Raw genomic sequence first — 25,889 nt, 5'->3', positions numbered from 1 at the left:
GGGATCATACAAATAATTATCTTAGAGAATTCAGAGTATCAGTGTGTGAGAATGTACATCTTGGCATATCAGAACGTTTACCCCAGTATTGTTTCCAGTAGGAAAAAAGCTGTAAACCACCTGGTTATCCATCAATAGGGGAACACTGGGAATGTCGGTGTGCCTGACGATGCATTCACACTATGCAATCCTGTGCAGCTGGTTGAAAGAAGAGCGTCTAGCTAATACGTATGGCCTTCAAAATGTTTCCAACATATATATCTTTTAGGGCAAAACAGTGTTACAGAATAATATGCATAATGCGATCCCATTTTTGTAAAAAATATGAATGCACATATATGTTTTTATAAGCAAAGGAAACAGGATGATGTTAACAGTGGGTACATCTGGGAGGCAGAGTTGGAGAGGCCAAGAGTAAGACAAATTAACTTGTTCTTTGAAGATTTCTGCGTTGCATACATTGAGATAATCAGCGTATATTATTTTTATAATTCAAAGGACTAAAACTTAAATTACAATCTACATGGGAAATTTCTCCGTGCCACTGAAGATTCTACATCATTTCTAATGACCACGTGTATTCCTCGTGTGGATTTCCCTTAATGGATTGAGCCTAATGATGGCCGTTTAGTATGTCAGAAGTTGTTCAAAGAGGGACCAGGGGCATTTTGACAGTGTCTATCAGATCTGAAAATGTGCAGACCCATAGATCTTACCATGCCTCAGCTAGGAAATTATCTAACAGGTACACTATGGCCTAGTGCACAAAGATGTCTATGTAAGAATGGCCCCTGCCCCATTACTTCTGCCAGCAAAAGGCTAGAAACACCCTGTGCCCAACCACAGGGCACAGGATAAAGAAAAATTACCAGCTGACAATATGCTGGAATTCTCAACAACAGATACGAGAAATGAGGAAGATGTGTAGATACTTACATGGACAACGTGCCAGGATACACTGTGAAGTGAAGAGAAAACAAGACAAATTATAGAAACAGCATGCACAGTATGACCTCATTTCCGTTTAATATGTATACGTACTTGTGCATTGAAAAATGTCTAAAGAATACACATCAGGCTGTAGGTAGGGTTTAGGTAAAAGGATATAGGTATATGGGTATAAAGGAAGCGAGCTTCCCGTCCGGTGAGGTATGCAAGCAGAGACTGGCTGCCGGTGTTCAGGGATGCTACAGAAGGGATTTCCACATCCCCCGGAGGTGACCCCGGCGCCGCTCTTAGCCCTGAGAATCCCTGAGCCAGAGGAGGTCAGGACTGGAAGAGTCCACCCCTCGGGAAAGAGTTAAGCGGGGCTGGCGCTCCTGTGGGCGGGCTCGCCGATCGGCAGCGCCGGGCTCGGTTAGCTAAGTCTGAGCATCGCGGAGGATGCGGCGCGGCGAGCGGCTGCAGGGACGCGCGCAAGGTGAACGCCGGGGCTGCGGCGCCCAGGTGAGCAGCCGGCCCAGGGAGGGGGCGATGGCGGAACCCAGGCGGGGAGCATGGCCTGCTGCCCACTTCGCTGGCGCGGGGCACAGGCCCGCACGGCTCCCACCCCCACCTGGGACACTGCGGGAAGGCGCGGAGCCAGGGAGAGAGGAGACGGAGGAGGAGAAGGAGGAGGAGGAGGAGGAGGAGAGGTAACCCGAGATGGACCAGCTCCTGGAGGCTGCCCTGCGGCGGCCCTCGCCCTCCCCCCAGGCCAGCCTCTCCCCAGTCCCTGCGGCAGAGAAATCCCCCCAACCCCCAAAATCTCTCCGGCAGTGGGATCCCAGGGCTGGGCCAGCCTCCGCCTTGTCCGCAGGTGCCCACATCTCTTGGACCGGGTGTGGGCAGATGTTATGTTTATCATTGAAGGCCCAACTCAACCATCTCGTCTGCGAGGCTTTTCGGCCCCCGTGCAAGATGAACCTCTGTGGGCTTCACAACCCCCCTAGTGTGTCCACTCAGCTGGCTGTGTGATCATAGGCGAGTTGCTCAACCTCTCTGAACCTCGGTTTCCTCCCCTGTGAAATTGGGTAAACCCACACCTGCTTATATTGGGAGGAGGGTCCAATGACATGTAGCTAAGATTAGCACAGGAGCCTAACCGGATAAGAGGTCAACGCTGGAGCACTGTTGTTAACCAATAACCATGTTAGGGCTCTCTCAGTCCTTCCCTCTCAGCTCACTCCTGCTCCCAACGCTAGAGCTGAGGCCTCTCTATGGGTTCCCAGCACCTAGCCTGAGCAGACCATGAGGCTGGGTGAATGTTCGAGAAATGAACTAACAAGGCTTTAAGGCAGAGTTTAAACTTGGGTTGAGGGGATAATCCTAAGAGGCCTTTGAATCCCTTGAAATTGTCCACAATGTGAGCTTGTGCGTTTTCCTGGGGAGAGCAGCTGGAGTTTTCAGTGGCTTCTCAAGGTGCCTGTGAGCCACCAGGGGTCAAGACCCAGGAAGCTTTGGGGACAGCTGCTTCCCAGAGAGGAAAAGAGTAGGGCCTCTGCCCCCAAACACACCCAGGCCTCAGCTCTCGCAGCCACTGTGCCCCTTCTCCTGGCTATGGGGGTCACTTCTTGCCTCCCCAGCCCACTTAAGGACTCTCTAGCACAGGAAGCTTTAGGGAATATCCACATGGGGCCACGTATATGCAGGGGGCTGGAGGTTGGAAATGAAAGAGGCAGGAGCCCCAGGCCAGTGGAGGAGACGGGAGATTATTACACATGTGACCAGGGTGACCAGTGCCCAAGAGGGTTAGGGGAGGAAGGCTTCCTGGCAGAGGAATGTCTAAGCTGAAACAAGCCACCATCATATCTTACCTGGGTGTTTGCACTGGCCTCTCTCTCCCCTTTTTGAAACACTAATGGGACCTTGTCATTCCATGTTTTCCATCTTCAGTGGCTCCCTGTGGCATGTAGAATAAAATCCAGGCTTCATTGTGGCATGCAAGTCCCCTCGTGCTCTAGCCTCTGACTTCCTGATTTCATCTCCCACTACTTTCTCCCTTGTCTGCAGTGCTCCAGTCGCACTAGTGTGCTTAGTTCTTGCACTCACCTAGCTCATGACTGCTCCACGGCCTTTGCACTTGTTCCCTCTGCCAAATGCTTTTCCCCCAAATCTTCAAATGGCTGGCTCCTTATTCAGCATTTAGCTTAAATGTGACCTCAGAGAGAGCTTCCTGGCACCTCCTGTGTAAATAGCCTCTCATTCCTCTATCTCTTTTTTTTTTTTGAGACAGAGTCTCACTTTGTTGCCCTGGCTAGAGTGAGTGCCATGGCGTCAGCCTAGCTCACAGCAACCTCAGACTCCTGGGCTCAAGCAATCCTTCTGCCTCAGCCTCCCAAGTAGCTGGGACTACAGGTATGCGCCACCATGCCCGGCTAATTTTTTTCTATATATTTTTAGCTGCCCAATTAATTTCTTTCTATTTTTGGTAGAGACGGGGTCTCGCTCTTGCTCAGGCTGGTCTCGAACTCCTGAGCTCAAACAATCCGCCCACCTTGGCCTCCCAGAGTGCTAGGATTACAGGCGTGAGCCACCGCGCCCGGCTCATTCCTCTATCTCTTAACACTGTTTTATTTTCTAAATAGCTCACCTTATTTAAAATTCTTGATTGTCTGTCTCTTACCTAGAATGCCAGCTCCCTGAGGGCAGTCTTATCAGTCTGTTCACTGCTTCATCCCAAGGGCCTGGCACATAGTATGTGTTCACATTATTTGTGGAAATCCTTACGGGCAATGGGGAGAGAACGCTTTCTGGACCGTGGAAAAAGTACAATGGCTCCAGTGCTGATTAAACTCCTGGTGTGGACCTGGCCCGTGTGTGTTTTGTTACTTATGTCTTATAAGACTTCCTTGGGTCAGATACTCTTATTATCCCATTTTACTGATAGGAAAACCATGATGCAAAAAGGTAAAGTAACTCACCAAGGAAATGGAGAAGCTGGAATTCAAACTTAGGCCCCTCCTGAAAGGCAGGTGTACGTTCCTCTCCCTCTCCACTTCTCTCGTATTTGAACTGGGCCTTCAAGAATAGGATTTCAGCAAGGGAAGGAGAAGGGAGAGGGCGTTCTCAGTGGAGGGAACAGCAGCGCGAAGGCGTGGGGAGTTGGACAGTCCACTGGGTTTCAGTGGACAGGTGAGCAACTTGGTGTGGCCGTGGCCTTGGAAGGCCAGGAGAGGAGCTTGTGTTCTCTCCTGGGGACACTGGTGAGTCACTGAAGGTTTCGAAGCAGGGAATGTGGCATGAGCAGAGATGCAGTTTTAAAAGCAGGGGGGAAGCTGCTGTCTAGTGTCACTCTTCTTTCTTTTCCACCAGCCCCTCGGGGAAGCCATGGAAGCCCCCAACCCTGACATGTCATCCCTCTTTCCTTTTTTTTTAGGCTCATCCAGTGAGGACTGGAAGTTGAGGGCTCTAGGCCCAGGCATTGGTGTAGACCATGGCCCCCAGCCCATGGGGTCGTATGTGTGGCCTCTTGCTGCTGTTGCCATCCCTGGGGGCTGGCCCTGCCATGAACAGGGGCCTTCCCAAGCCACTTGAAGACTCAGAAACCTACCTGATCCCAAGAGCACACCCCAAGGGCCCTATGGGCTCAGAGCCCCAGACCTTTGACTTCTTCTGGAATAACCCCAGAGATGAGAGCCCCTGGGACTCCGATGTCCCCCACGCCCCTGCTGAAGAGATGTCTGCAAAGCCTGAAGATGCTGCCCTTGGTCCAGCCCTGCATGGACCCAAAGCAGTCCCTGGGGCTCAGAGAGAACGACTCCCAATAACTGATGACCTCCAGATGGCTCAAGGACCAAGCTCCCAGGGCTGGACAGGACCTCTGGACTCACAGGAGCCTCTGGAGCAAGAAGCACTGGCCCCACAACCCGTGGGGCCCCCCCATCTCACTGTCATCCCCACAACTCCCAGACTTCAACTCAAGGTGGCCACAGTTCCTCCTGCCCTGGAGCCTGGAGGCCAAGCAGGACAGCGACCACCTAGAGATGAGGGTCTGACGGCTAAAGCCAAGATCAGGGTCCCACACACCTCTCACTCTGGCCACCAGGGCCCTCCCCACACTCTTGTGACCCACTCAAGCACTGTCAAGAGGCCGATGCTGGAAGAACAGGGAGGGCAGGAGGAGGACTTGCAGCAGGCAGCACAAGGCCCCCCGTTCACCCAGCAGTATCCAGCAGCCCCCGAAGCTGGTACGGTATCTGCAGTTGAGGGGGCATCTTCTCAGGAGCCTGGGGCTCAGCCAGACTTGCCATTGGCCAGAAGCCTTCCTCCTACTGAAGAGCTGCCAGTTGAGCCCCCCAAAAAGGCAGGAGCTGGGGAGGCCTGGGAAGTCAGCTCCCCAGGTCCCCCGCCCAAGCAGGCCGGCCTCCCTGATGTTAAGGATTCACCAGGACCCCAGCCCACAGGTCCTCCTATCTCAGAGGCTCCGGATGGGCAGCCCAAGCCAGGTGGGTATCAAAGTGAGGGTGCTGAGCAGGGCTGGGAAGGTGCAATGTTCCACGGCAGCTGGGTGCCTCCGTTGTCTGGGTCCTCCTTCTGGGTCTCATTTTGCTCATTCTGGCAAATGAAGGTGATTGTCCCTCTGTTCCAAGGGATTGGATTTTGAGGACCGCAGGAGGATCTGGCAGGTGATGACTGCTTTTTTCATTTCAGAGATAGCAGAGATGAATGGAGCAGACCCCATCTCCCCCCAACGGGTGAGAGGAGCAATGGAGGCCCCAGGCACCCCCAAGTCCCTGATCCCTGGTCCTTTGGACCCTGGCCCAACTACAAACCAAACAGAGAGCCCTGTGGGGGCCCTGCAGCCAGGTGAGGGCATGGCTGGGGGTTGGGGAGAGGGAGTAGTCTGTCCAATAACTAACAACCTGTGTGAAGTATATATGGGGGGTAGCAGTGGGGAGCGAATGGGGACAAACAGCTGCTTAAAGGAATTGGCCAGGACATCCTTCAAACAATTTAGGATGATAAACTAATATTCACTGGGTACTTTGGGAAAAGTCATTTGCCCTTTTGGGGCTAGAATTTTCTTATGTGTAACGTGGATATATTTAGTGCAGTGATTCTCCAACTCTGGGGAATGGCCACATCCCAAGAAATTCTGATTCCTTAGTCTTCAGGTGATTCTAATATGCAGCGCGTGTAGGGAACTGCCAAGGTACTACTTCCCTGATGGGATCATTCATAAAAATGATAGCTCACATCCATTTAGGTCTTATTGGGTGCTGGGCACCATGCTAAACATTTCATCCTCTCCACAACCTAATCAGGTAGGTGCTGTTATCTCCATTTTGCACATGTGCTGAGAAAAGTTAAATAACTTGTCAGCCACACTTAAGAATGATGGAAAATCAAAAACTCTTTTCAAGGGGCTATTTTAATATTGTTATTATTGCAGATGAAGCCGAAGAGTGGCCGGGGCGCCCCCAAAGCCATCCCCCAGCACCCCCAGTCCAGGCCCCCTCAACGTCTCGCCGGGGCCTCATTCGAGTTACCACGCAGCGAGCCCTGGGCCAGCCTCCCCCTCCAGAGCCCTCAGCCAGCTCCACGGCTTCAGCCCCAGCCTCTAGCCCCCCAGCCAACGCCACCGCACCCCCACTGCGATGGGGACCCCTGCGGCGGGTGCTGAGCTTTTCCTGGGAGCTGCATGTCTACGGGGTGGGGGTGCTCTTTCTGCTGCCCGCGTTGTTGGCACTGGCTGCGCTGGCAGCAGCCCCGTCGGGGCCCCGGCTGGCACTGGTGGCCGCGGTGCTGGTGCTAGTAGCTTCGGGGCTGCGGTCCGCCTACATGCTCACGGACCCTTACGGCTCGCAGGCGCGGCTGGCCGTACGCGCCGGCCTAGTGCTCTACAACCTGCCCTTCCCCTTGCTACTCACGGCGCTGGCAGCCCTGACCCTGCTCGGCCTGGGCGCGGGGCTGCCACAGCCGCTGCAGAACCCGCTCCTGCTGGGAGCCTTGGCGCTGGCGCACGGCGTGGGGTTGCTCGCGGCAGACCTGCTGTCGGCTAGGCCTGCGATCAACCTCCTGGCGCAGGGCTTGTCGTGCGCTTGGGGCGCAACGGTGGCTCTGGGCACGCTCTGCCTGTGCCGTCGCCGCCTGCTGGATGGGTCGCGAGGCTGGGATGCCAGCCCGGGCCCGCGGTTGCTGGCCGTGGCGGGCGCGCTGGGGCTGCTGGCCAGCGGCTTGCAGCTGGCGGCCGCGCTCTGGCTGTACCCGGGCCCAGGCCGGGTGGGCCGCTTCTCGTGGGCCTGGTGGGGCGTCCACTTCTGGCTTCGGCTACTGGAGCTGACATGGGCACTCTCCCTGGCATTGGCCGCTTTGGCTGCCGTGCGACCCAGGCCGCCCACGGAGCACGCTTGCTGGGCTAAGCTGCTGCGCCTGGCGTGTCCCGCGCCATCGGGCAAGAGCGAGGTGCCTGAGCGCCCCAATAACTGCTACGCGGGGCCCAGTGGCGTTGGCGCAGGCAGCTTGGATATCAGCAAGAGCCTCATCCGCAACCCAGCGGAGAGTGGGCAGCTGGCCACGCCCAGTTCAGGCGCCTGGGGCTCAGCTGCGTCGCTGGGTCGCGGACCCCAGGGTGGCCCGGGACTGTCCCGCAGCAGCGTGGGGCCGGCGCCGTCGCTGAGCGAGCTGGATTTGCGGCCGCCGTCGCCCATCAATCTGAGCAGCAGCATCGACGCCGCGCTCTTCCGAGAGCACTTGGTACGAGACAGCGTTTTCCGGCGCTGCGGCCTGAGCGGCCTGGCCTCCCCGCCGCCTGGAGGCGCTCTGCGGCCGCGCCGGGGCAGCCACCCCGACTCCGAGCTCGACGGCGCAGGCTCTTCGCTCCTCCGCAGCCGCTGCAGATCACTCAACGACGTGCGCGTGCGCGGCCCGGTCCCACAGCACGTGGTGGACGAGCCCGACGGAGCGGCCGCGGCGGCGTCCGGCAGCTCCCTGGACAGCTTCTCCAGGGGCTCACTCAAGATCAGCTGGAACCCGTGGCGCCACGGGCTGTCGTCAGTGGACAGTCTACCGCTAGATGAGCTGCCCAGCACGGTGCAGCTACTGCCTGCCCCGACCCCAGCCCCTAACATTACCCCCGCTCAGCCCGGGGAGCCCCAGGGCGACGTCCAGCCGCGCTGCAAGTCTGGGGACTCCCGCAGCGCCTCCAGCGATACCATCGAACTCTGAAGGGTCCCAACGCAGGACTGGGACCCTGCCCTGGATGCCCACATAGCGTGGCCGACTGGGACAGTTGAGCGTTTGAAAAACTGGCATTCCCCGGCCTCCGCCTGACTGCAGCGCCCCCGGGGGACAGCTGGGTGTGAACCCACCCTACCACCACGCCCCGTTTTTTGTCTTTGTTTTTTTTAATACCCTATTTTTTTCAGCCGGTATTTTGCACACAGGCCGTGGCTTACGCGGAATACAGGGTGGACGTGCATGGATTTGGGCATGGGGAACTGGCAGCAGGTGCCCCAGACTCTCCAGTGGGGAGAGATGGGCCTCACGTGTCCAGATTGACTCTCCTCTCTGTGCCAAAGAAATAAACCCTTAGGACTTGGCTCATGCCTCGCTCTGGCCATGCCAGGATTCTGTACTCAATCAGAGATTGGAGGCCTCGCCCCTGAGTAATTCCAAGTCCTGTGTATACTGGGGAGGGGAGGACTTCCAGAGAAAATACTGCTTGACCCTTGGAGGCTTTGGAATAACGGCAACCAGTATCTTATCGAACATCTATCTGTCCTGCACTGATTAATTCTCACATTAAGTCTGCGTGGAAAGCATTATCAGGCCCATTTTAGGAATGAGAAAAGTGGCGTTCAGAGGCAAAAGTCCAGGGTCCTTTGACAAATGACAGATGGTATCAAACCCAGAAACTTCCACTCCTAAGGCCAGTTTCTCTATCCCCCTTCTCCTAAAACTACTCCAGGGCCAACCCTCTCCTTTGTCTTCCCTCTGCTTCATTCTCCCCCACTCCTGTGTCAGGGCAGCACTCAATTTCCCAGGGTTTTAGAAAACTTCCCCAAGGTGGTAGTGGGACAGGTAGAAAGACAAACTTTTCAATTTTCCAATCTCTTTATTTCCTGAGATAAATAAATAAGTGGCGGGTGGGGATGGGGTGAATACAGAACAGGAGCTGGCAGCATGCAGCTGGCAGGAGGGGGCTGTGACGGCCCCACCCCTGTGGGGACCCCCTCATCCTGGATAGGGGCCAAAGCTCATTAGCAGCCACCATAAGGAGAAACTTTTCTTTTAAAATTCACACACTGTGAAGCCTGCCCAGTCCCCCCAGGCGAAGATCTCATGGTATCCACCTTCAGGGCTACTTTTTCACCCCAGGGGCCTCAGCTGCCCAGGCTTGGGTACCTGGGCTGCTCTGTAAGGCGGGTAGGGGGTGCTTATGCCCCTCTCAAAAATAAACCCAGCTGCCCTGAGTGTCCAGCAGGAGAGAGGCCCAACCTTGGAGCAGCCTGGGTGGGAGGAGATCCTGCAGGTGGTGGCAGGGATTATCTGCCCTTGATGAAGCCCTCCAGCACACGGTCACTGCGCTCCGACAACCAGTAGCCAGTCATGGCCGCCACAGCCCCAATGAAAATGGCAGTGAACACCAAGTCTCCCTTGGCAGCCAGCGTGGCCAGTGCACAGATGATGACACCGAAGAACATCTGCTGTAGCACCACCAGCTCATCCTCCGTCATCTCCGAGAAGAAGCCCGCCGACTCTGCGGAGGAGCAAGAGACGCGGCCCGTTCACTCCTACCCGTTCCTGGCAGTTCCTGGAGCCTCCGCAGGACTCCCACACGCCTGCTCAGCACGCCAGGCACGCACATCGTTTACTGCTCAGAACAACACTGCAATAGGCAGTTATTGTCCCTCACTAAATGGGAAACTGAGGCTCAGAGGGATGAAGAGGTTGGACTCGCCAAGGCCATGCAGTGGGGGAGTCAGGGGCAGAGCATATATGGCATGTATTAGTCCAACTCCGGAGCCAGACTGCCTGGATCCAAATCCCAGCTCTGCAACCTGCTTCCCCTCTCTGCATCTTAGTTCCCGCACGTGTAAAATGGAGGTGAGAATAATACCTACTGCCCTGGGTTGTTTCAGGGGCTAAATAAATTAATGCACATATGTGCTTGGAACAGCGTCTGACAGTAGGAGCTGGGGAAGTGGTCCCTATCATCATTGTTGTGATTACCCTGCTCTCACCAGGCCAGGGTAAGGACTGGTCCCCTTGGACAGATGGGGAAACAGCCTTAGGGAGGCATATTGATTTGATGCCAAGTCTGATTCTCTTTCTACCCCGGGAAGCATGAGGCTGCCAAAAGCCAATCTGGAGATCAGGTCTCAGTGCAGCCTCTTGGGGGCTGGGTCTATAGCTGCTGCTGCTACCTGAAAAAGGGACTTGCCTGCCCTCCCCCCCTGGATGAGGACCTCCCCTCTCCCTTCTCCAGGGCTTACCTGGGATCTGCTGCTTCACGCAGATGCCCTCCATCTGTTTGTAGCCCTCAGCACAGACACAGCGGTAACCGCCCTCGGTGTTCTCACACTGCTCGTTCTCTCCAGGACACACCTCTGCCTCACACTCGTCCACATCTTGAGGGAGGGTGGGGAGGAGTCAGAGTCCTGACTGCCAGGGCCCCCCCATGCAGCACCCCTGACTCCTCAGTCACGTCCTGACACTGCCCCCTGCCCTTGCCCAGGCAACGTTCCACTTTGCCTTCCCCTACCCTGCCCATAGTCCAGCCCCCTCTTGATTTGTGGTGGGTAAGACACTCCCAGGTGCCTGTGACCCATTGATAGGAGACTTACCGAGACACTTGGAGCCCACCTGCTGGTAGCCAGGGCTACACTTCTTACAGCGGCCTGGCCCTGCCCCCATGCAGCCCAGGCAGGCCTTGGCACAATCTGGAGACGGGAGCAGAGAGATGAGGTAAGAGCTGCCCTGGGGCCTGGGGGAGTCAAGCTCCAGAAGAGGAGGTCCAGCAGGCCTGAGAAGGGGAATGTTGGAGGGATAGGTCACATCCCCTCCTCTGCAGAAGTGGACACTGACCTCGGCACTCATAGGAGCCCTCGGTGTTCACGCAGAACTGGTCGGCTCCGCAATTGGCTCGCTCTGTGCCACACTCATCAATGTCTGCAGAGAGGTAAGCAGGGTGGGAATTTCTATCCCTGTTTAATTAACAGGGAAGCTAAGGCAAGGGTTGGGGAATGGACTTGCCTAGGAGTAAATGATGTGGCAGAAGCTGCATGCTGCCCACCGACACAAAAGCAGAGGTGCAGCTGGACCTCAGGCTGTCCAGCCAGAGACTACATTTTCCAACCTGCCTTGCAGCTAAGTGTGGCCCTGTGATTGAGTTCTGGCCAACAGGGTGTAAACAGAAGTGATGTGCTCCACTTTTAGCTTGGCCTTAAGACAATGGGTTTGGCCTCTTCCCCTGCGCTTTCTTCTCCTTCTCACTTCCTGAGTGCTGGGACGTGGAACATAGGGGTGCCCATGACTCAGCCTCAACACGCAGACATCACCCAAAGGGGTGATTGTGCAGTAAGATAGGAAAAACCTGGGTCTCTGATTGTGACAAGCAGAGCTTCGCTGCCAGCATGGACCATTCACTTCAGGACTGTGATATGAGAAAAAAATAAACTTGTGGATTCTTTAAGCCACAGTCTTTGGGGGATCTTTCTGTTACGGCAGCTTAACCTTTACCCTAGTCTACGTAAGTGGCTAGGCAGGGACCAAACCAAGTATTGAACCCAGGTTTCCTGACCCCAACTTCAGTATCCTCATTCCCCTGGCCAACCCTTCTTCACTTTCCAAGACTTGGCCACAGTGACAACCTTCTCCAAGAAGCCTTTGCTGATCCCCCCCCCAGCAACTCCACTGCACTGGACCAGGGACATCTCTTGCGGTACACAGGGCAGTCTGTTCTGCAAAAGCCTGGTTGAGATCTCCACGAAGATGGGGACTGTGTTGCTCCAGCCCAGGTGTATGTCTTAAGGGAATGAGGGGCCAAGCCCAGGCCCCTGCCTGTCCTCCCCAGACCTAAGTAGGGCCCCACTCACCTACACACTTGAGGTGATGCAGGGCCCAGCCCTTCTTGCATTGCAAACAGTTTGATTCCTCAGGTCCTGAGCAGCGGGCACAGGGGCCAAAACAAGCTGGGTAGGATGGGGGCAGTATGAGGATGGGCAGGCAGGTACCCCATCTGCCCCTGCCCAGTGCCACACCCTTTGGCTACCTACCCGAACATACCAGATGGCTGGCATTGCGCTCCGCCTCAAAGTAGCCAAGACCGCACTGGCCACAGGCTTCACCCCCGTAGCCGGCTTGGCAGTCACAGTGCCCGCTGCCCCCTCGGGTCCCTTCCCCTTCACACTGCCCGTAGCCACCGCAGGGCCTCTCTGCACCCCCAGGACAGGCTATAGGAAGACACCAAACCGGGTGAGGTCTTATATACAACCTTGGCGTACAAGAGAGTATTTTCCACGTACTGTTAAACATTTTTGGAGAGGAAATGTTAATGACAACGTAATATTTGTATGAAGTTTACTTAATCAATTACCTATTGTGGAACAATTAGGTTATTTACAAATCTTTTCTTTCATAAAGACTGAATTGACCGTATTTGTAGCTAAACTCTACAAGTGCAGCTTCAGGAGAGGCTGTTTTAAAAGGGGCTGGTACTAAGTTCAGTTCCTGCCTCAGGACTGTGAGTGTGGGTGGATGATGACGATGGGGGCTTCGGGGCAGTACCCACCCCTCCCCAGGAAGGTAACTTAGTCTGACCCAGCATGGGAATGAAGGGGGGTCGGGGCGGCGGGTAACATTCCCCAATACCTGGCAATAACCACACCGCATCTGACTCAGCACAGCCCTGGTGCCTTTGTTCAAAGCCTTTCCCTATTGATTCGTTCATCTCACCAGCCCTGTGAGGCAGGCCGGAACTGAGGTCCAGAGGAGTGATCTTGGTAGCCTGAGCTCACACAGCCAGCTAGGGACAGAGCCAGGACTGGACCCCTGGCCAAAGAAGTCCCCTCCCATCCCCCAAGAAGACCTTTAAAAACTCACAGATTCTGAAAGGCATTTTTGTCAGAAATAACAATAACAAGAATAAGAATAAACAGACAAACAAACTCACGAAGGCAGGAGGGCCCGAAGGTGCCTGAGGGGCAGCAGAGCTTCAGGGAGTCTGAGCAGAGCCACTGGAAGAGATCCGGGGCCTCCTGCTGCCTGCGGCAGGGGCAGGGCGGAGGAGGGAGGAGAGGGCGTGCTGTGCAGTGTCAGAGGTGCTGCCCACCCCGCTACCCCACCAAATCTGTGATTCGACCAGTCTTGGGCATAAGACCCATAAGGCCACCTGACCAATGCCCTTTCCCCATTGGGCGGAGAGATAAACTGAGGCTCAGAGTAGGAGCTTGGGTACCCCAGCAAGTCCTTAGCAGATCTGGGTTTGGAAGGAGCTGAACCAGGACACAGCCCCCAGCATGTAACCCCCTGCTTCTTGGCCAAGCCAAGGCCTTATCACTGGACCCCGCATGTGACCCACCCCCAGGGAAGGCCCCCACGCTACTCACTTATGAAACCACCAGCTCTCCACCAGCTCCTCACTCAACTCCAACAGGCGGTGGCACTCGAAGTCCGACTTGCTGCACACGCCCTCGAGCACCTCTACCAGGCGGGTCTCACTGACGGGGACAGGGCAGGGGTGGTGGAAATACATTCCACCCCACCCTATCTCCTCGGGTCTCTCTCTTCACCCTTCCTCGTGCAGTGACAATATCAAAGGAGAGGCCATGGGGCATAATGGAAGGGATACTGGTTCTGGGAAGTAGACCGACCTGGGTTCAAATCTAGTTGTGTGACCTTGGGCAAGTCACTTAACCTCTGAACCTCTGTTTTCTCATCTGTAAAATGGGGACGACGATACCTCCCCTGCAGGTTTGTTGTAAGAGACCTCAGTTCCTGCATCTGAACAATGGAAAATAATACCCTTGCTGGGTAGGAATGATTAAAAATATATCATATAACAAGTGTTGGCAAGGATGTGGAGAAATTAGAACCCTCCTACATTGATGTGGGAATGGGAATGCAAAATGGTACAATCACTGTGGAAAGGCAGTTCCTCAGTAAGTTAAATATGGAATCACCGTATGACCCACCAATTCCACTCCTGGGTATACCCAAAAGATTGGGAAACAGGTATTCAAACAAAAACTTCCACACACATGTTCACAGCAGCACTATAACAGCCAAAAAAGATAGAAACAACCCAAATGTCCACCAACTGAAGAATGGATAAATACACTGTGTCATAACCATATAACAGAATATTATTCAATATTATTCATTCTTAAAAAAGAATAAAGTTCTTATATGCTACAACATGGATGAACCTTGGAAATGTGCTAAGTGAAAGGAGCCAGACTCGAAAGACCACGCATTTTATGATTCAAAATGAAATTAGCAAATCTATAGAGATTTCTGCTTGATTGAAGCAGATTAGTGGTTGCCACGAGCTGGGGGAAGTGGGAAATCGGAGTGACTGCTTGATGGATATGGGGTTTCTTTCCCAGATGATGAAAATGTTCTGGAACTAGATAGTGGTGATGGTGCACGACATTGTGAATACACTAAATGTCCCTAATGGTAAAATTTTTGTGTCGTTTACCACAACTAAAAAAATATATTCTGCTTAATTCAGCAAGAAAAGAAAAAAATCCAGTATATAAATATTTGATGTATTTATATCATGTATTTAAAGGGTCTGGCATAGTGCCTGGCACATAGGAGGTGATTTTAAAAATCAAACAACGCAGGAGCCATTATAAAGCTGGAAGTCCCCTTGGGGTTATCTTGGCCAATCCCCTCATTCCTAAATGAGGAAACTGAGGCCCATGGAGGGAAATAACCAATGTTACATAATAACAAACCCTCTTATTTCTAGTGGGCATCCCAGTTTAACCCCTACCACAATCCTATGAAATAGGCAAAGCAGGTAGTAATATCCCCATTTTACAGGTGAAGAAACTGTGACTCTGAAAGGTTAAGTGACCTTCCCTAGGTTACAAATAGTAAGAACCGACAACCAGGTCTATCTAATTCCAAGTCTTTGTTCACTCCTCTTTGATTTGACTTTGAAAAGCTGGAGGGCCTAGGGCCTAGGGCTCAAGCCTAAGCTTTCTATTAATATATGATCTCCTATCTTCACATGACTTTATATATGGACTATATGCTAATGTCTCTCAAATTCCTGTTTCCAGTTCCTACTTCTCCCCTGAATTCCAGACTTGGATGGAATCTACTTGGATGTCTAATGGATAGCTCAGCCCAAGATGTTCAACAAGAATACCTCATCTCACCCTTCCCTTAAATCTTCTTGGTCCCCCAGTCTTACCATCTCAGAGTACCCACACTATTCACCCGGTATCTCATGCCCAAAACCTAGTAAACATCTTTTATTCTACTTTTTCTCTCATTCCTCATAACAAATCCATCATCAAGTCCTATTGGTCCATCTGCAAAATATACCCAGAATGTGACCCCACCTTACCGTGTCTACCACTAGTTATCATCCTAGCTCATGCTGCCTTCATGCCTAGAGGATGTACTTGCTTCCCAAACTGGTCTCCCAGCTTCCTCCACCCTGGCCCCCTATAGTCTGTTTGCTACATAGCAGTGTAAGTGATCTTTTAAAGGTAAAAATAAGACCGTATCACTTTTTCTGCTCATTACCTTCCGATGGCTTCCCATTACACTCAGAACAAAATCTAAACTCCTTTCTGTAGCCATCAGGCCTAGATCTCGGCCTTCACCTTCTACTACGCTCCCTATTGCTCACTCCACTTCTCAAGTACACCAAGTTCAGTCCCATCCTCTGCCCAAATCCCTTCCTCAACTGTCGCATAGCTTGCTTCTTCACTTCAGGTCTCTGTTCAAATGTTACTCCTTGAACACCCTGTCTCCCACCATTCTGTAGTCCTTCTGTTTGTTCTTCACCTGACGTAATATTATTCATTTACTTATTCACTATTTGTCTCTTCTACTAAGATGTAAGCTCCAGGAAGAAAGGATTTTGCTTGTCTTGTTTACTGCTGTAATACAGATGTTCAGTTGTATTTGTTGAATGAATAAGTACTCCCTGGCCAGGCACAGTGGCTCACACCTATAATCCTAGCACTTTGGGAGGGTGAGGTGGGAGGATCGCTTGAGGTCAGGAGTTCAAGACCAGCCTGAGCATCTCTACTAAAAATAAAAAAATTAGCTGGGCATGGTGGCAAGAGCCTGTAGTCACCAGCTACTCGGGAGGCTGAGGCAGGAGGATCGCTTCAGCCCAGGAGTTTCACATTTCAGTGAGCTATGATGACATCACTGGACTCTACTTGGGGTGACAGAGCGATACTCTCACCCAAAAAAAAGTTAATGAAAAAAAGTATCCCCCAAGATTCCCTAGCCACCGCCACCAGTAGACCAAAGGTTGAGAGATAGGGTATACAGCACTTCCCCTCAACCAGCCCCTTACCTGTCTTTGTATTTGGACAACTTCTCTTCCTCCCAGGCAGTGTTTCCACCTCCAAAGTTGTCCCGGATAGTTCTTTCCAGGCCCTGGAAATAGATAAAATTAGTAATAGCTAAGTATAGTGCCTGGCACATGCTAGCACTTCACTATTTTACTCACCAGGAAACTAAGGCACAGAGAGGCAACCTGCCTAAAGCCACACAGCTAATAAGCAACCAAGATGGGACTTGAATCCATGCAGATTTGCATCCCAGAGCTCCTCACACTCAACAATGTGCCATAGTAGCTGTGCCCCCCTCCTATGAGGCTGCTGGTGCACCCACCTTGTTGAAGCTGTCCACAAGTGCCCGGCAGGTATGACACGGATGGGGCTGAGGCGGGGGAGAAGACTGAGGTGGCGGAGGGGGCTGGAGCCAGATGGGGCCTGGGAGGCTGAGGAAGAGGCTCAGGCCCCAGAGCAGAGCTTGGACCAGGCCCCTCGGGGGCCGTGGGGCCATCTTTTCCCAGGCTGGGGACCTGCAGATAGAGGGTGTGGAGAGGGTTCACTGAAGGAGCCAGGCCCCAGGTGAGAAAGAAAAGGGTCAGTTCCGAGTTGCCAGAGCTGGGCGCCCAGATCTGCGTTATTATGAGTAAAGGAGGCCAAACAGGGGTACCGCAGGGGCAGAGTAGATAGGTGGGGAAAGGCCTAATCTGCAATTCCAGGAGGGAAATAAGTTATCCCCATTACTGTGGGGAAGGTGAACTGGATCCTTGGCAAGCGGGTAAGAGTTAGCCCACTGTTTTAGGGTCTGAATAAATGTTAAGGGCCAAATCAGCAGAATTAGGGAGAAGAGGTCAGATTCCAAGTATTGAGGGAGAGGAGGCCGGATGGGCGGTTTGGGGGGAGGCGTCTGGAACCCGGATCCGGATATGAAGAAAATGGGTCAGGTTCAGGGCCTGGCAGGCGGGCAAAGGCACGGCTCACGAGCCGGTAGGGAAGGATCCAGACCCGCGTAGACCACTGAGCAGGAAGAAACGACCGCCCCAGCCAGCAGGCGCCGTGGGCTCAGTCTCCGAAACGCCGCCGCTGGCACCTCCTGCGTAAAACGTATAACCTCTACGGGCTCCGCAGTCCGGGGGGCGGAGCCTGCCGTCCAGCCAATAGCGATGGGCCATTTGCCATTGCGTCACCCCACGCTAACCAACCAGAGGCGGTGCCGAGCTGCACCTGTCCGGGCTTTAAAGGGCCGCGGGATGAGGGCATGCAACTTGCCAGCCTAGCTGCTCCGCCGTAGAGACACGCGTGGGCAACACGGATAGAAAAATAGCGTCTGCCTTTATTCAAGTCTGGTCCCCCGCCTCAGGTCCCATCGTGCGTCCCGGCCCCGGGGCCCTCGGGGTCTGGAAGCAGCTGTCCAGGGCTTGCTGAAGGGCCCGGGACACCTGCTCCACCGTCTCCCCTAGCCGCCTGGGGCGGCGAGCGCAGGGCCCCTGCAGGGCCCCCAGGAAGTCGGGCAGCTGCGAGGGCAGTGAGAAGACGGGCACGGTGCGGAAAAGGGCGGGCACGGCATCCGGGTGGAGCAGTCTGTCGAAGCAGGCCCCCACGTAGCGGCCCGGCGCCCGGCCCTGCAAGAAGTCGGGCAACACGCAGCTGAGCGAGGCGGCGAAGGCGTCGTGCGGGCCGTGCGCCCCAGGCGCTGGCGCCGGGTCCTGCAGCCACTCGCTGCACAGCGCCACGGCCCCGGGCGAGAAGAGCAGGACCACCATGCCGCCCTCCTGCAGGGTCTGGAGCCGCTGCGCGTGGAACCAGGCCAGGGGCCCCTGCGCGCTCAGTTCACGACGGCTCCACAGGTCCACGGCCACGCGCAGCGGCAACTGGCACAGCGCTGACGCCAGGACGCCCACCAGGCGCTCGAAGCCCGCGTCATCAGCCGAGTAGAGGAGCAAAGTCGCGCGGCCCCTGGTGGTCGCTGCTGGAGAGAACAGAGAGGGAAAGAAGGGGTGAGGTGGCCAGAGGCCCAGCCCTCTGGGGGCGGCCCCCCGCCCCGCGCTTGCTCCCACTCACCCCCCGAGCGGACGTCCTGCTTCAAGAGCCTCAGCCACCCTGTTAGGGGAGAGGGGCGGAGGTAGCTGGTGAGCTTGGCCGCCGCCTTCCCTCGGAGAACTCCCAGGCTCACTCATCCTGCCCCTGGGGAATGGGGGAGCCAAGAAGTGCTCACCTTTCACGTGGTCCTTTTTGAGAAGGAGGAGGAGGAAAAGCACAGCGGTAAAGAGTAGGCAGGCCAGCCACACCAGGGCCCAGCGCTTGTGGATGTCTGGGAGACCCAGAGAGGAAGATTAGAAACCTTACACGTTCACCCCCCTTCATAGACACGTAGAGAAATGGAGTGCTTTGCTCAGAGTCAACTGGGACGTAGTGCCAGAGCCAGTATATGAATATAGCTCCATCTATTTGGGTGACTTTTGGATAAGTAACTTCACCTTCTGCCTCAGTATTCACCTCTGTAAAATTGGGATAACAACAGCACCTACTTTATAGAGTTGGTGTGAGGATGAAATACATTAATACACATACAGCTCTTAACACAATGCTGAGCATTGTAAATGCTCAAATGTCAGCTAATATTATTGTCCCCTAAGCCTAGGGTTGCTGGGCCCTTGACCTTGCTGTCTTGGATGTCAGCAATAGCCTCCTAAACTGGTGTCCCTGCCCTTTTTTGTCTCCAATTTGTTCACCACATGGCAGTCTCAGAAATCTTTTAAAAATATAAATTTGATTGTAATCCTTCTGGAAGCTCCTGCTGCTCCAAACATAAAATACAAATTCCCTACGTGGCTCCTGCAGCTTCATCTCATGACAGAGGCTTGCCTGTCAAGACTCTAGCCACATTTGGTCACCTTGGAGTTCCTCAAAAAAGTGCCCCACAGTTGTTATAAAGGTGCATCTCTGGCCGGGCGCGGTGGCTCACGCCTGTAATCCTAGCTCTCTGGGAGGCCGAGGCGGGCAGATTGTTTGAGCTCAGGAGTTCGAGACCAGCCTGACCAAGAGCGAGACCCCGTCTCTACTAAAAAAATAGAAAGAAATTAATCGGACAACTAAAAATATATAGAAAAAATTAGCCAGGCACGGTGGCGCATGCCTGTAGTCCCAGCTACTCGGGAGGCTGAGTCAGGAGGATTGCTTGAGCCCAGGAGTTTGAGGTTGCTGTGAGCTAGGCTGATGCCATGGCACTCTAGCCAGGGCAACACAGTGAGACTCTGTCTCAAAAAAAAGAAAAAAAAAAAAGGTGCATCTCTACCCGCTTCACCTAGCTCAGCCTTCAGAGTGCAGCTCAAATCTTTCACCTGAACCCCTCACCCCACCTAGGTCAGGTCCCCATTATATGCATTTACAGCACTGAACACTTTTTAATGCTTCAATAGCTCACAGTGTTGTAAGCTCACACTTAACAAAATGTAAGTGATTGGCTAATGTCTTGCTAGTCTTCTATGGGTTCGGGCAGGAATTGTATCTTTTCGGTGATCCTGAGATGTTTGCAAGCTCTCACGCTTTTTAAATAAATGAAGGAATGACCCTCTGATTTATCCGAGCCCAGGGAAGGACAAGGCCATTACACGTGCTGTTCCCAGTGGTAGTCCCTGTCAAGATTCCAGCTCCCGGTACAGAGAGAAAGGGCAGTTCTTATAATACTCACATTTGTCCATGGGGCAGGCCCATAGGGCTCCCAGGTCATCATCCCACAGCTGTAAGACACAAATAGAACCAAGTCCAGGGCTCCAGCTTGGTTTTCAACATCCACCAAGTTCTGGTGATGGTGATCTCCAAATTCCCAGCCTCAATTGCGTATATTTCCCCCAACCCACAGCAGGCTCCTGCAAGCTGCTCTGCCTTTGCTTATGCTGTGTGTACTGCCTAGCATGCCAAGTCTGGCTCCCAGGAAGAAATCTTTCCTTGAAGCTCTCTCTAGAACCCAACACTTAGGACCTGTGGGTGTGGTTATCTGTTTACTGGTCTCTAGCTAGCAGTGAACTTGGGGATAGGAACTGTTTCTTCTACTCTTAACTTTTCCAGGGTTGAACACAAAATAAGCACAAATAATAGGTTAGTGCTAGTTTTAGGACTACTGTCCTTAGGCATTAGGGCAGGGCCCTTCTACCTCCTACTCACCTGCAAACACTGGCCTGACTGCAGGTCTAGTAGTAACTGCTCTCCGAGGTGAGCTGCTCTCTGCCAAGCCAAGGGGTGAGGGGGGCTGTTACCTGGGGGCAGCACCCACCAGGCTGCAGGTGGGCAGAATGGGGAGGGGGGTTGGGCAACTTTTGAGAAGCCACTGAACAGGGCCCAGTTCTGAGTCACCCCCACATCCCCAGAGACCAACACAGGGTGGCTGGAGTGAAAATTTGAGGCCAGGTGTGAAAAGGTGCTGGAGAGGTCTGTGTTGGAGGGTTCCCCAGCCCTCACCGTGGAGGCCCTGCTGGGCAGTGAAGTACAGCCGCTGGGTTCCAAAGCACAGAGTGATCTGCTGTCATGGGGCCTTCGTGTCTCCACCAGCAGCACATCATCCTTGAGGGGCCCCAGGGAGTCTGGAAGGGGTGAGAGGCCACTGTGACCAAATCCCCTTACTGGGAATTGCCACTTGCCCTCCCCCGATTCCCTGACCTTCACCCCCAGGAGCCAGTTCACCCTGCCCCAGCCTTCTTCAGGCTCCACTCACCAGCCCAGAAGCACTCTTGCAGCTGCAGCTTCTCCCAGCTGCTCACCTGCTTAGAAGGGGCCAGGGTTAGGGCCACCAGGAAGAGTAAGAGCCAAGGCCAGAAAGACCGAATAGAAGAGTCCAGGCAAGAGGAGGCCTGTCAGGTTGGGAGTCTGCACTCTGGCCCTGACCTTAGGCAGATTTAGGTTCAAGGCGGGTGATTGGGAGTCACTCGTCTTTCTTAGCCCAGGCTTTGTGAGGTCATCTGTGCTAAAGGGCTTCTGACCCCAAAGCTCTTCTCATGTCTTACAAAGCACTTTATACATTCTCTCATCTGACCACCTTCTCAGTGAGAAGATTCCCTTTTCACCTGACCACCCCACTTAAAATTGCGAGCCCAATCCTCCCCATCTTTCTATCTCTTCCCATAGTATTTGTATGCAATTTTAACATACTGTGTAATTTACTTACAATGTCTATTGTCTGATTTTCCCCATTAGAACATAGGTTCTATGAGGGTGGGGATATTTATTGTTTTTTTTTTTTTTGAGACAAAGTCTCACTGTGTTGCCCGGGCTAGAGTGCCGTGGCGTCAGCCTAGCTCACAGCAACCTCAAACTCCTGGGCTCAAGCGATCCTACTGCCTCAGCCTCCCAAGTAGCTGGGACTACAGGCATGCGCCACCATGCCCGGCTAATTTTTTTTTCTGTATATTTTTAGTTGTCCGATTAATTTCTTTCTATTTTTAGTAGAGACGGGGTCTCGCTCTTGCTCAGGCTGGTCTCGAACTCCACCCGCCTCGGCCTCCCAGAGTGCTAGGATTATAGGCGTGAGCCACCGCGCCAGGCCTTATTAATTTTTTTGAGACAGAGTCTGGCTCTGTTGCCCGGGCTAGAGTGCCATGGCGTCAGCCTAGCTCACAGCAACCTCAAACCACCGCACCCAGCCTATTTATTGGTTTTGTTCACAGCAGATCTATCACAAGTGCCTAAAACAGTGCCTAGCACATAGTAGATGCTCAATAAATGTTGAATGAGTGAATATTTTTATAATCACCCCTTGAAGTAGTAGAGCAACCCATTCTACAGGTGGGGAAATAGAATAATGATAGCAATAATAAAAGCAGCTAACATTTCTTGAGCATTTAGTCTGTATTAATCCCTAAGGCAGAGCACTTCTCTTATTTCATCTTCACAACCACTCTATGAAGTAGTTACTATATTATCATCTGCAGTAAACAGATCAGGAGACTAATGTTCAGAGAGGTGAAGAGACTTGCCCAGGCTCCTGTGCCCTTCCAAAGAGGAAGCCATAACCATTGCACCTTAGGGGCCCAAGAATAAAGGGGGTGGAGAGGACAGTGACTTGTTTGGGGGTCTGCACAGGTCCTGCTCCCAGCCCAGCTCTGGCATACCTTCCTGACCTGGACACAGAGGTTAGGGTGGCCTTTTAACAACGGGAATTCGCGGGCCTCCTGTGGAAAGAGGGCAGTGGGTAGGATCACAAAAGGAGGACCCTGGGTTCCCCACTCTTCCCTCAGCCAGGGCGCCACCCTCCGCCTGGCTTACGTTCACAGTGACATTCTCCCAGGGCAGCAGCGGGACCAGCGGCTGGCAGGGGCCCCCACCCAGTGCCTGCCAGCACAGCCCCGCCTCAGCGTGCAGCGAGCACGGCGCCTCCAGTCGCCAGCTCCGCGGGGACAGCAGCCGCAGCCGAGCGGCATGCCAGAGGTTCCGGTGTGCGCGAGGGTCTGCAGGGAAAGGGCGCGGGTCACCGCGTGCCTAGCACCCCTGCTACTGCACCGCCCCCAACCCGGGCCCGGGCTCACCCTCCTTGAAGGGGCAGATGTCCGTCCTGACGGAGTCGGGCTCCAGGGGCCACACCTGGAAAGGAAACAGAGCTCTACGCAGATCAGTTAAACCCAGACAACCCTCCGCGATGAGCATGTGCTGGGCCCGCCGCTAGGCCCCGGGAACGCACTTACTCAGCAGACATTTCACAAGCACTTGCCGGCTCTTCTGGCCTTTTACAAAGCCCTGCAGATGCGCACGTTTATTCATCCAGCAAACACAATGCCAAGCACTGGCAACGTCTTCATTCAAGAAGCTTTGAATGAGTGCCTACTATGTTTCTTAGCACTATGGTAGGCACAAGGAATGTTCAATAATTAATTTTAATTCATTCCACAACCACTTTGTGAGCACCTACTAGGTGCCTGGTAATGTGCTAGGTACTAAGGACATGTTCATATATTCCTCAGTAGACTTTTTTCTTTTTTTTTGAGACAGAGTCTCCCTCTGTTGCCCGGGCTAAGTACAGTGGCATCATCATAGTTCATTGCAACCTCAAACTCCTGCCTCAGCTTCCCAAGTAGCTGGGACTACAGGTTCCCACCCGGCTAATTTTTCTATTTCATTTTTGTAGAGATAGGGTCTCGCTCTTGCTCAGGCTGGTCTCAAACTCCTGACCTCAAACGATCCTCCCACTTTGGCCTCCCAAAGTGCTAGGATTACAGGTGTGAGCCATTGCACTCGGCCCCTTCAGTAGATTTTTTTTAAGAGCATCTATTATGTGCTTAGCCCTGTGTTAAGCACTAAAGATAATAGTTTATTTAATCAAACCTTTAAGAGTACCTACTATGTGGCAGGCACTGTGCTTGGCAATGAGGACATTAAAATCACAGCAAACATTTCATGAGCATCTGCTGTGTTCTACTGCTGGGCTAGGCAGTAGAGATTTATTCACTCATTCATTCAACAACCAGTACCCACTATATTCCAGGCACTGTGCAAGACTCTAGCAAAGTTATTACATTTGAATTAGATACAATTTGCTTGCTTTCAACGAAATCATAAACTCACAGTTGTCTGTAGTAAGGGTAAAATATGTAAATAAATTAGTAAATCAATCGCTCATTTCACAATATTTATTGAGCATTTGTTGTGTACAAGAAGAAATTAGACAAATGCCCAAATAAGAAAGGAAATGATAATGGACATGGACAGAGAAGGACAGAAGAAGTGCAAGGGGATATGGAGCCAGGAGAGGCCAGGTAGTTGGGGAAAACCTTTGGGAAAGAAGCGACACATGAGCTGGTAGGATTCGGTTGTATGGAAAAGGGGTAAGGGCATTTGAGACGGCGGGAAGTGCCCGAGCAAAGGCACAGAGGTGGGTGTATCTCGGGAAGTAGCTCCACTGGATGTAACAGAGTTCCCATGAAGGGGAATCATTGGAAAAAATACAGTGGAAAAGGTTCCATCGGGGGCAGAGTATGGGGCCCAGAATGCCAGGGAAGTGATGGGAAGGGAGGTGAGGCTGAAGGTTATTGAAACAGTCTAGAGGAAAGGTGATAGAGGCCCAGACAGGACTGAGATGGACAGGAGGGAGAAAGAGAATGAGAGACATTAACATCAGAGGTGAAATGAATGGGACCTGATGACCAACGTCAATCAGAGGAAGAAGAAAGAGCCAACATATTTAAGCCTGGAGGTGCCACATTTCCTTATAACAGCCCTATGAGGCTGGTACTATCATTATTCCCATTTTACAACGGGACACAGGCTCACAGAGATGAAATGACTTGCCCAAGGTCATACGGCAAGCAAATGGCAAGAGCTGGGATTCAAACCAGTCTGAGTCCACAGCACATGTTCTACCCTCCAGGGGAGCACAAAGAGAGAATCAGGGGAGTAGGGGAAGGCTTTGAGGAGGAGGTGACATTGGAATGGGGCCATGAAGCTCTGTGGATGTAGGAATCCTGTGGATGGGGGATCAGGAAGAGCATTCTGGCATGTAACAGGCAGAAGGCATGGGACAGCAAGAGTCAAGGGAGAGCCAGCCCCCCCCAGGGAGCCACAGTTTCCACCTCAAAAAAGAGTATGGAGAATGGTGAGACGAGGACATGGGGTTGGGGGGTCACTCCTCTCACCATCTTCCCAATCCCCTCTCACTGGCACCCAGCTGGACTCTGTTCCTACCTGAATACAGAGGCAGGGAACCAGGTCTGTGTGGTTCAAGGTAATGGTCTGTGGCCCAGTCTGTGGGACAAGCAAAAAGAGGCAGTTGGAGAAGATAAGGAGGAAGAAGAAGGGGAGGCCAAAGTCAAGGAAACCAGGTGGGCAGAAGTTCCCCCACCAATGTTCCCTTGCTTCGGGTGTGTCCTCTTCAGGGGTCCTCTTTGATAATGCACACACCTCCTTACCATGGGCATCCCCCCTAGAGTGGGCATGGGCTCGGGGAGGGGGAGGCCTCACCAGGTTTCTGTTCCACCAGGGCTTTGGGGAGCCCTGGACCTGATTCCAGTACAGGGAGAGGCCAAAGCGCTGCTCCTCAGAGACATTCAGCACCAGGCGCACGTCATCACCATATGTAGACACGTCGAGCCAGGGCAAGGCTGGTGAGGGAGGCGCAGAGAAAGAGGGCCGCTTACACTTTCTTCACCTCTTCTGCATGCCCACGCCTGGGCCGTACCCACCAACTGTGTTTGAGTTTCTTTTAAACCCCTTAGACTGGGAGGCCCTCGGAAGGTAGCCTGTGTCCCCATCTCAATTCAGACTCTGCCTCTAGCAGCTGGCCCAGGGCTGAGCCCATGGAGGGCCCAGTATGTAGTCTTAGGACAGCTCTTCTCCTTGCTTCTCCCTCTGTAGCCAGGAGGATCTGTAACCGGCTCCGTAAGCAAAATCACCTTTTTATAGTTCTCTTATATTTTGAGTTCCCAGGCCAGTAAGATTTGCTGACCAGAA

The 25,889-nt window shown here is 53.3% G+C and overlaps 3 protein-coding genes across 13 annotated transcripts in view; 1 reads left to right on the top strand and 2 right to left on the bottom strand.

The window, feature by feature from the left end:
• Positions 1-1,373: 1,373 nt before the first annotated feature.
• Positions 1,374-8,148, top strand: PRRT3 (proline-rich transmembrane protein 3). The gene is made up of 4 exons (XM_012646987.1): positions 1,374-1,446; positions 4,358-5,426; positions 5,632-5,787; positions 6,374-8,148. The coding sequence occupies exons 2-4, from the start codon at positions 4,415-4,417 to the stop codon at positions 8,146-8,148; spliced, it is 2,943 nt and encodes a 980-aa protein (XP_012502441.1). The 5' UTR covers positions 1,374-1,446; positions 4,358-4,414.
• An 874-nt stretch (positions 8,149-9,022) lies between these two features.
• Positions 9,023-17,555, bottom strand: CRELD1 (cysteine-rich with EGF-like domains 1). The gene is made up of 11 exons (XM_012646974.1): positions 17,463-17,555; positions 16,798-16,990; positions 16,478-16,560; positions 13,533-13,643; positions 13,097-13,188; positions 12,201-12,377; positions 12,021-12,116; positions 11,011-11,094; positions 10,770-10,865; positions 10,419-10,553; positions 9,023-9,682 (listed from the first exon to the last, which is right to left on the bottom strand). The coding sequence occupies exons 2-11, from the start codon at positions 16,969-16,971 to the stop codon at positions 9,468-9,470; spliced, it is 1,263 nt and encodes a 420-aa protein (XP_012502428.1). The 5' UTR covers positions 16,972-16,990; positions 17,463-17,555; the 3' UTR covers positions 9,023-9,467.
• Positions 17,556-17,767: 212 nt separating this feature from the next.
• IL17RC (interleukin 17 receptor C) overlaps positions 17,768-25,889 on the bottom strand; it is a 12,977-nt gene continuing 4,855 nt past the window's right edge. For 5 of the 11 annotated variants that reach the window (XM_012646892.1, XM_012646915.1, XM_012646942.1 and 2 more), the window contains 12 exons: positions 25,401-25,540; positions 25,125-25,184; positions 22,976-23,030; positions 22,716-22,897; positions 22,562-22,621; positions 21,169-21,214; positions 20,916-21,037; positions 20,622-20,681; positions 20,149-20,197; positions 18,673-18,768; positions 18,519-18,557; positions 17,771-18,426 (listed from right to left, as the gene is read on the bottom strand). In XM_012646892.1, coding sequence (XP_012502346.1) covers positions 17,795-18,426; positions 18,519-18,557; positions 18,673-18,768; positions 20,149-20,197; positions 20,622-20,681; positions 20,916-21,037; positions 21,169-21,214; positions 22,562-22,621; positions 22,716-22,897; positions 22,976-23,030; positions 25,125-25,184; positions 25,401-25,540 — 1,541 coding nt within the window. In that variant the 3' untranslated portion in view covers positions 17,771-17,794. Of the gene's footprint in view, positions 18,427-18,518; positions 18,558-18,672; positions 18,769-20,148; positions 20,198-20,621; positions 20,682-20,915; positions 21,038-21,168; positions 21,215-22,561; positions 22,622-22,715; positions 22,898-22,975; positions 23,031-25,124; positions 25,541-25,889 lie in introns of all 11 variants that reach the window. The other 6 variants (XM_012646899.1, XM_012646934.1, XM_012646896.1 and 3 more) reach the window with 4 other exon arrangements.

This window comes from Propithecus coquereli, unplaced genomic scaffold (assembly GCF_000956105.1).
Source record: "Propithecus coquereli isolate 6110/MARCELLA unplaced genomic scaffold, Pcoq_1.0 Scaffold107, whole genome shotgun sequence".
NCBI lineage: Eukaryota > Metazoa > Chordata > Mammalia > Primates > Indriidae > Propithecus > Propithecus coquereli.
Note: the sequence above shows the minus strand (reverse complement) of the source record. Positions and strands in the feature narration are given on the sequence as shown.

Bases quoted from the DNA above. Each gene is read 5' to 3' on its own strand.
- PRRT3 (XM_012646987.1), top strand. From the start codon at position 4,415: ATGGCCCCCAGCCCATGGGGTCGTATGTGTGGCCTCTTGCTGCTGTTG. The intron at 5,427-5,631 runs GTGGGTATCAAA...TTTTCATTTCAG, and splicing joins GGATGGGCAGCCCAAGCCAG to AGATAGCAGAGATGAATGGA. The intron at 5,788-6,373 runs GTGAGGGCATGG...TTATTATTGCAG, and splicing joins TGTGGGGGCCCTGCAGCCAG to ATGAAGCCGAAGAGTGGCCG.
- CRELD1 (XM_012646974.1), bottom strand. From the start codon at position 16,971: ATGGCCCCACGGCCCCCGAGGGGCCTGGTCCAAGCTCTGCTCTGGGGC. The intron at 16,561-16,797 runs GTGGGTGCACCA...ATCTATTTCCAG, and splicing joins TTGTGGACAGCTTCAACAAG to GGCCTGGAAAGAACTATCCG. The intron at 12,117-12,200 runs GTAGGTAGCCAA...CATCCTACCCAG, and splicing joins CAGCCATCTGGTATGTTCGG to CTTGTTTTGGCCCCTGTGCC.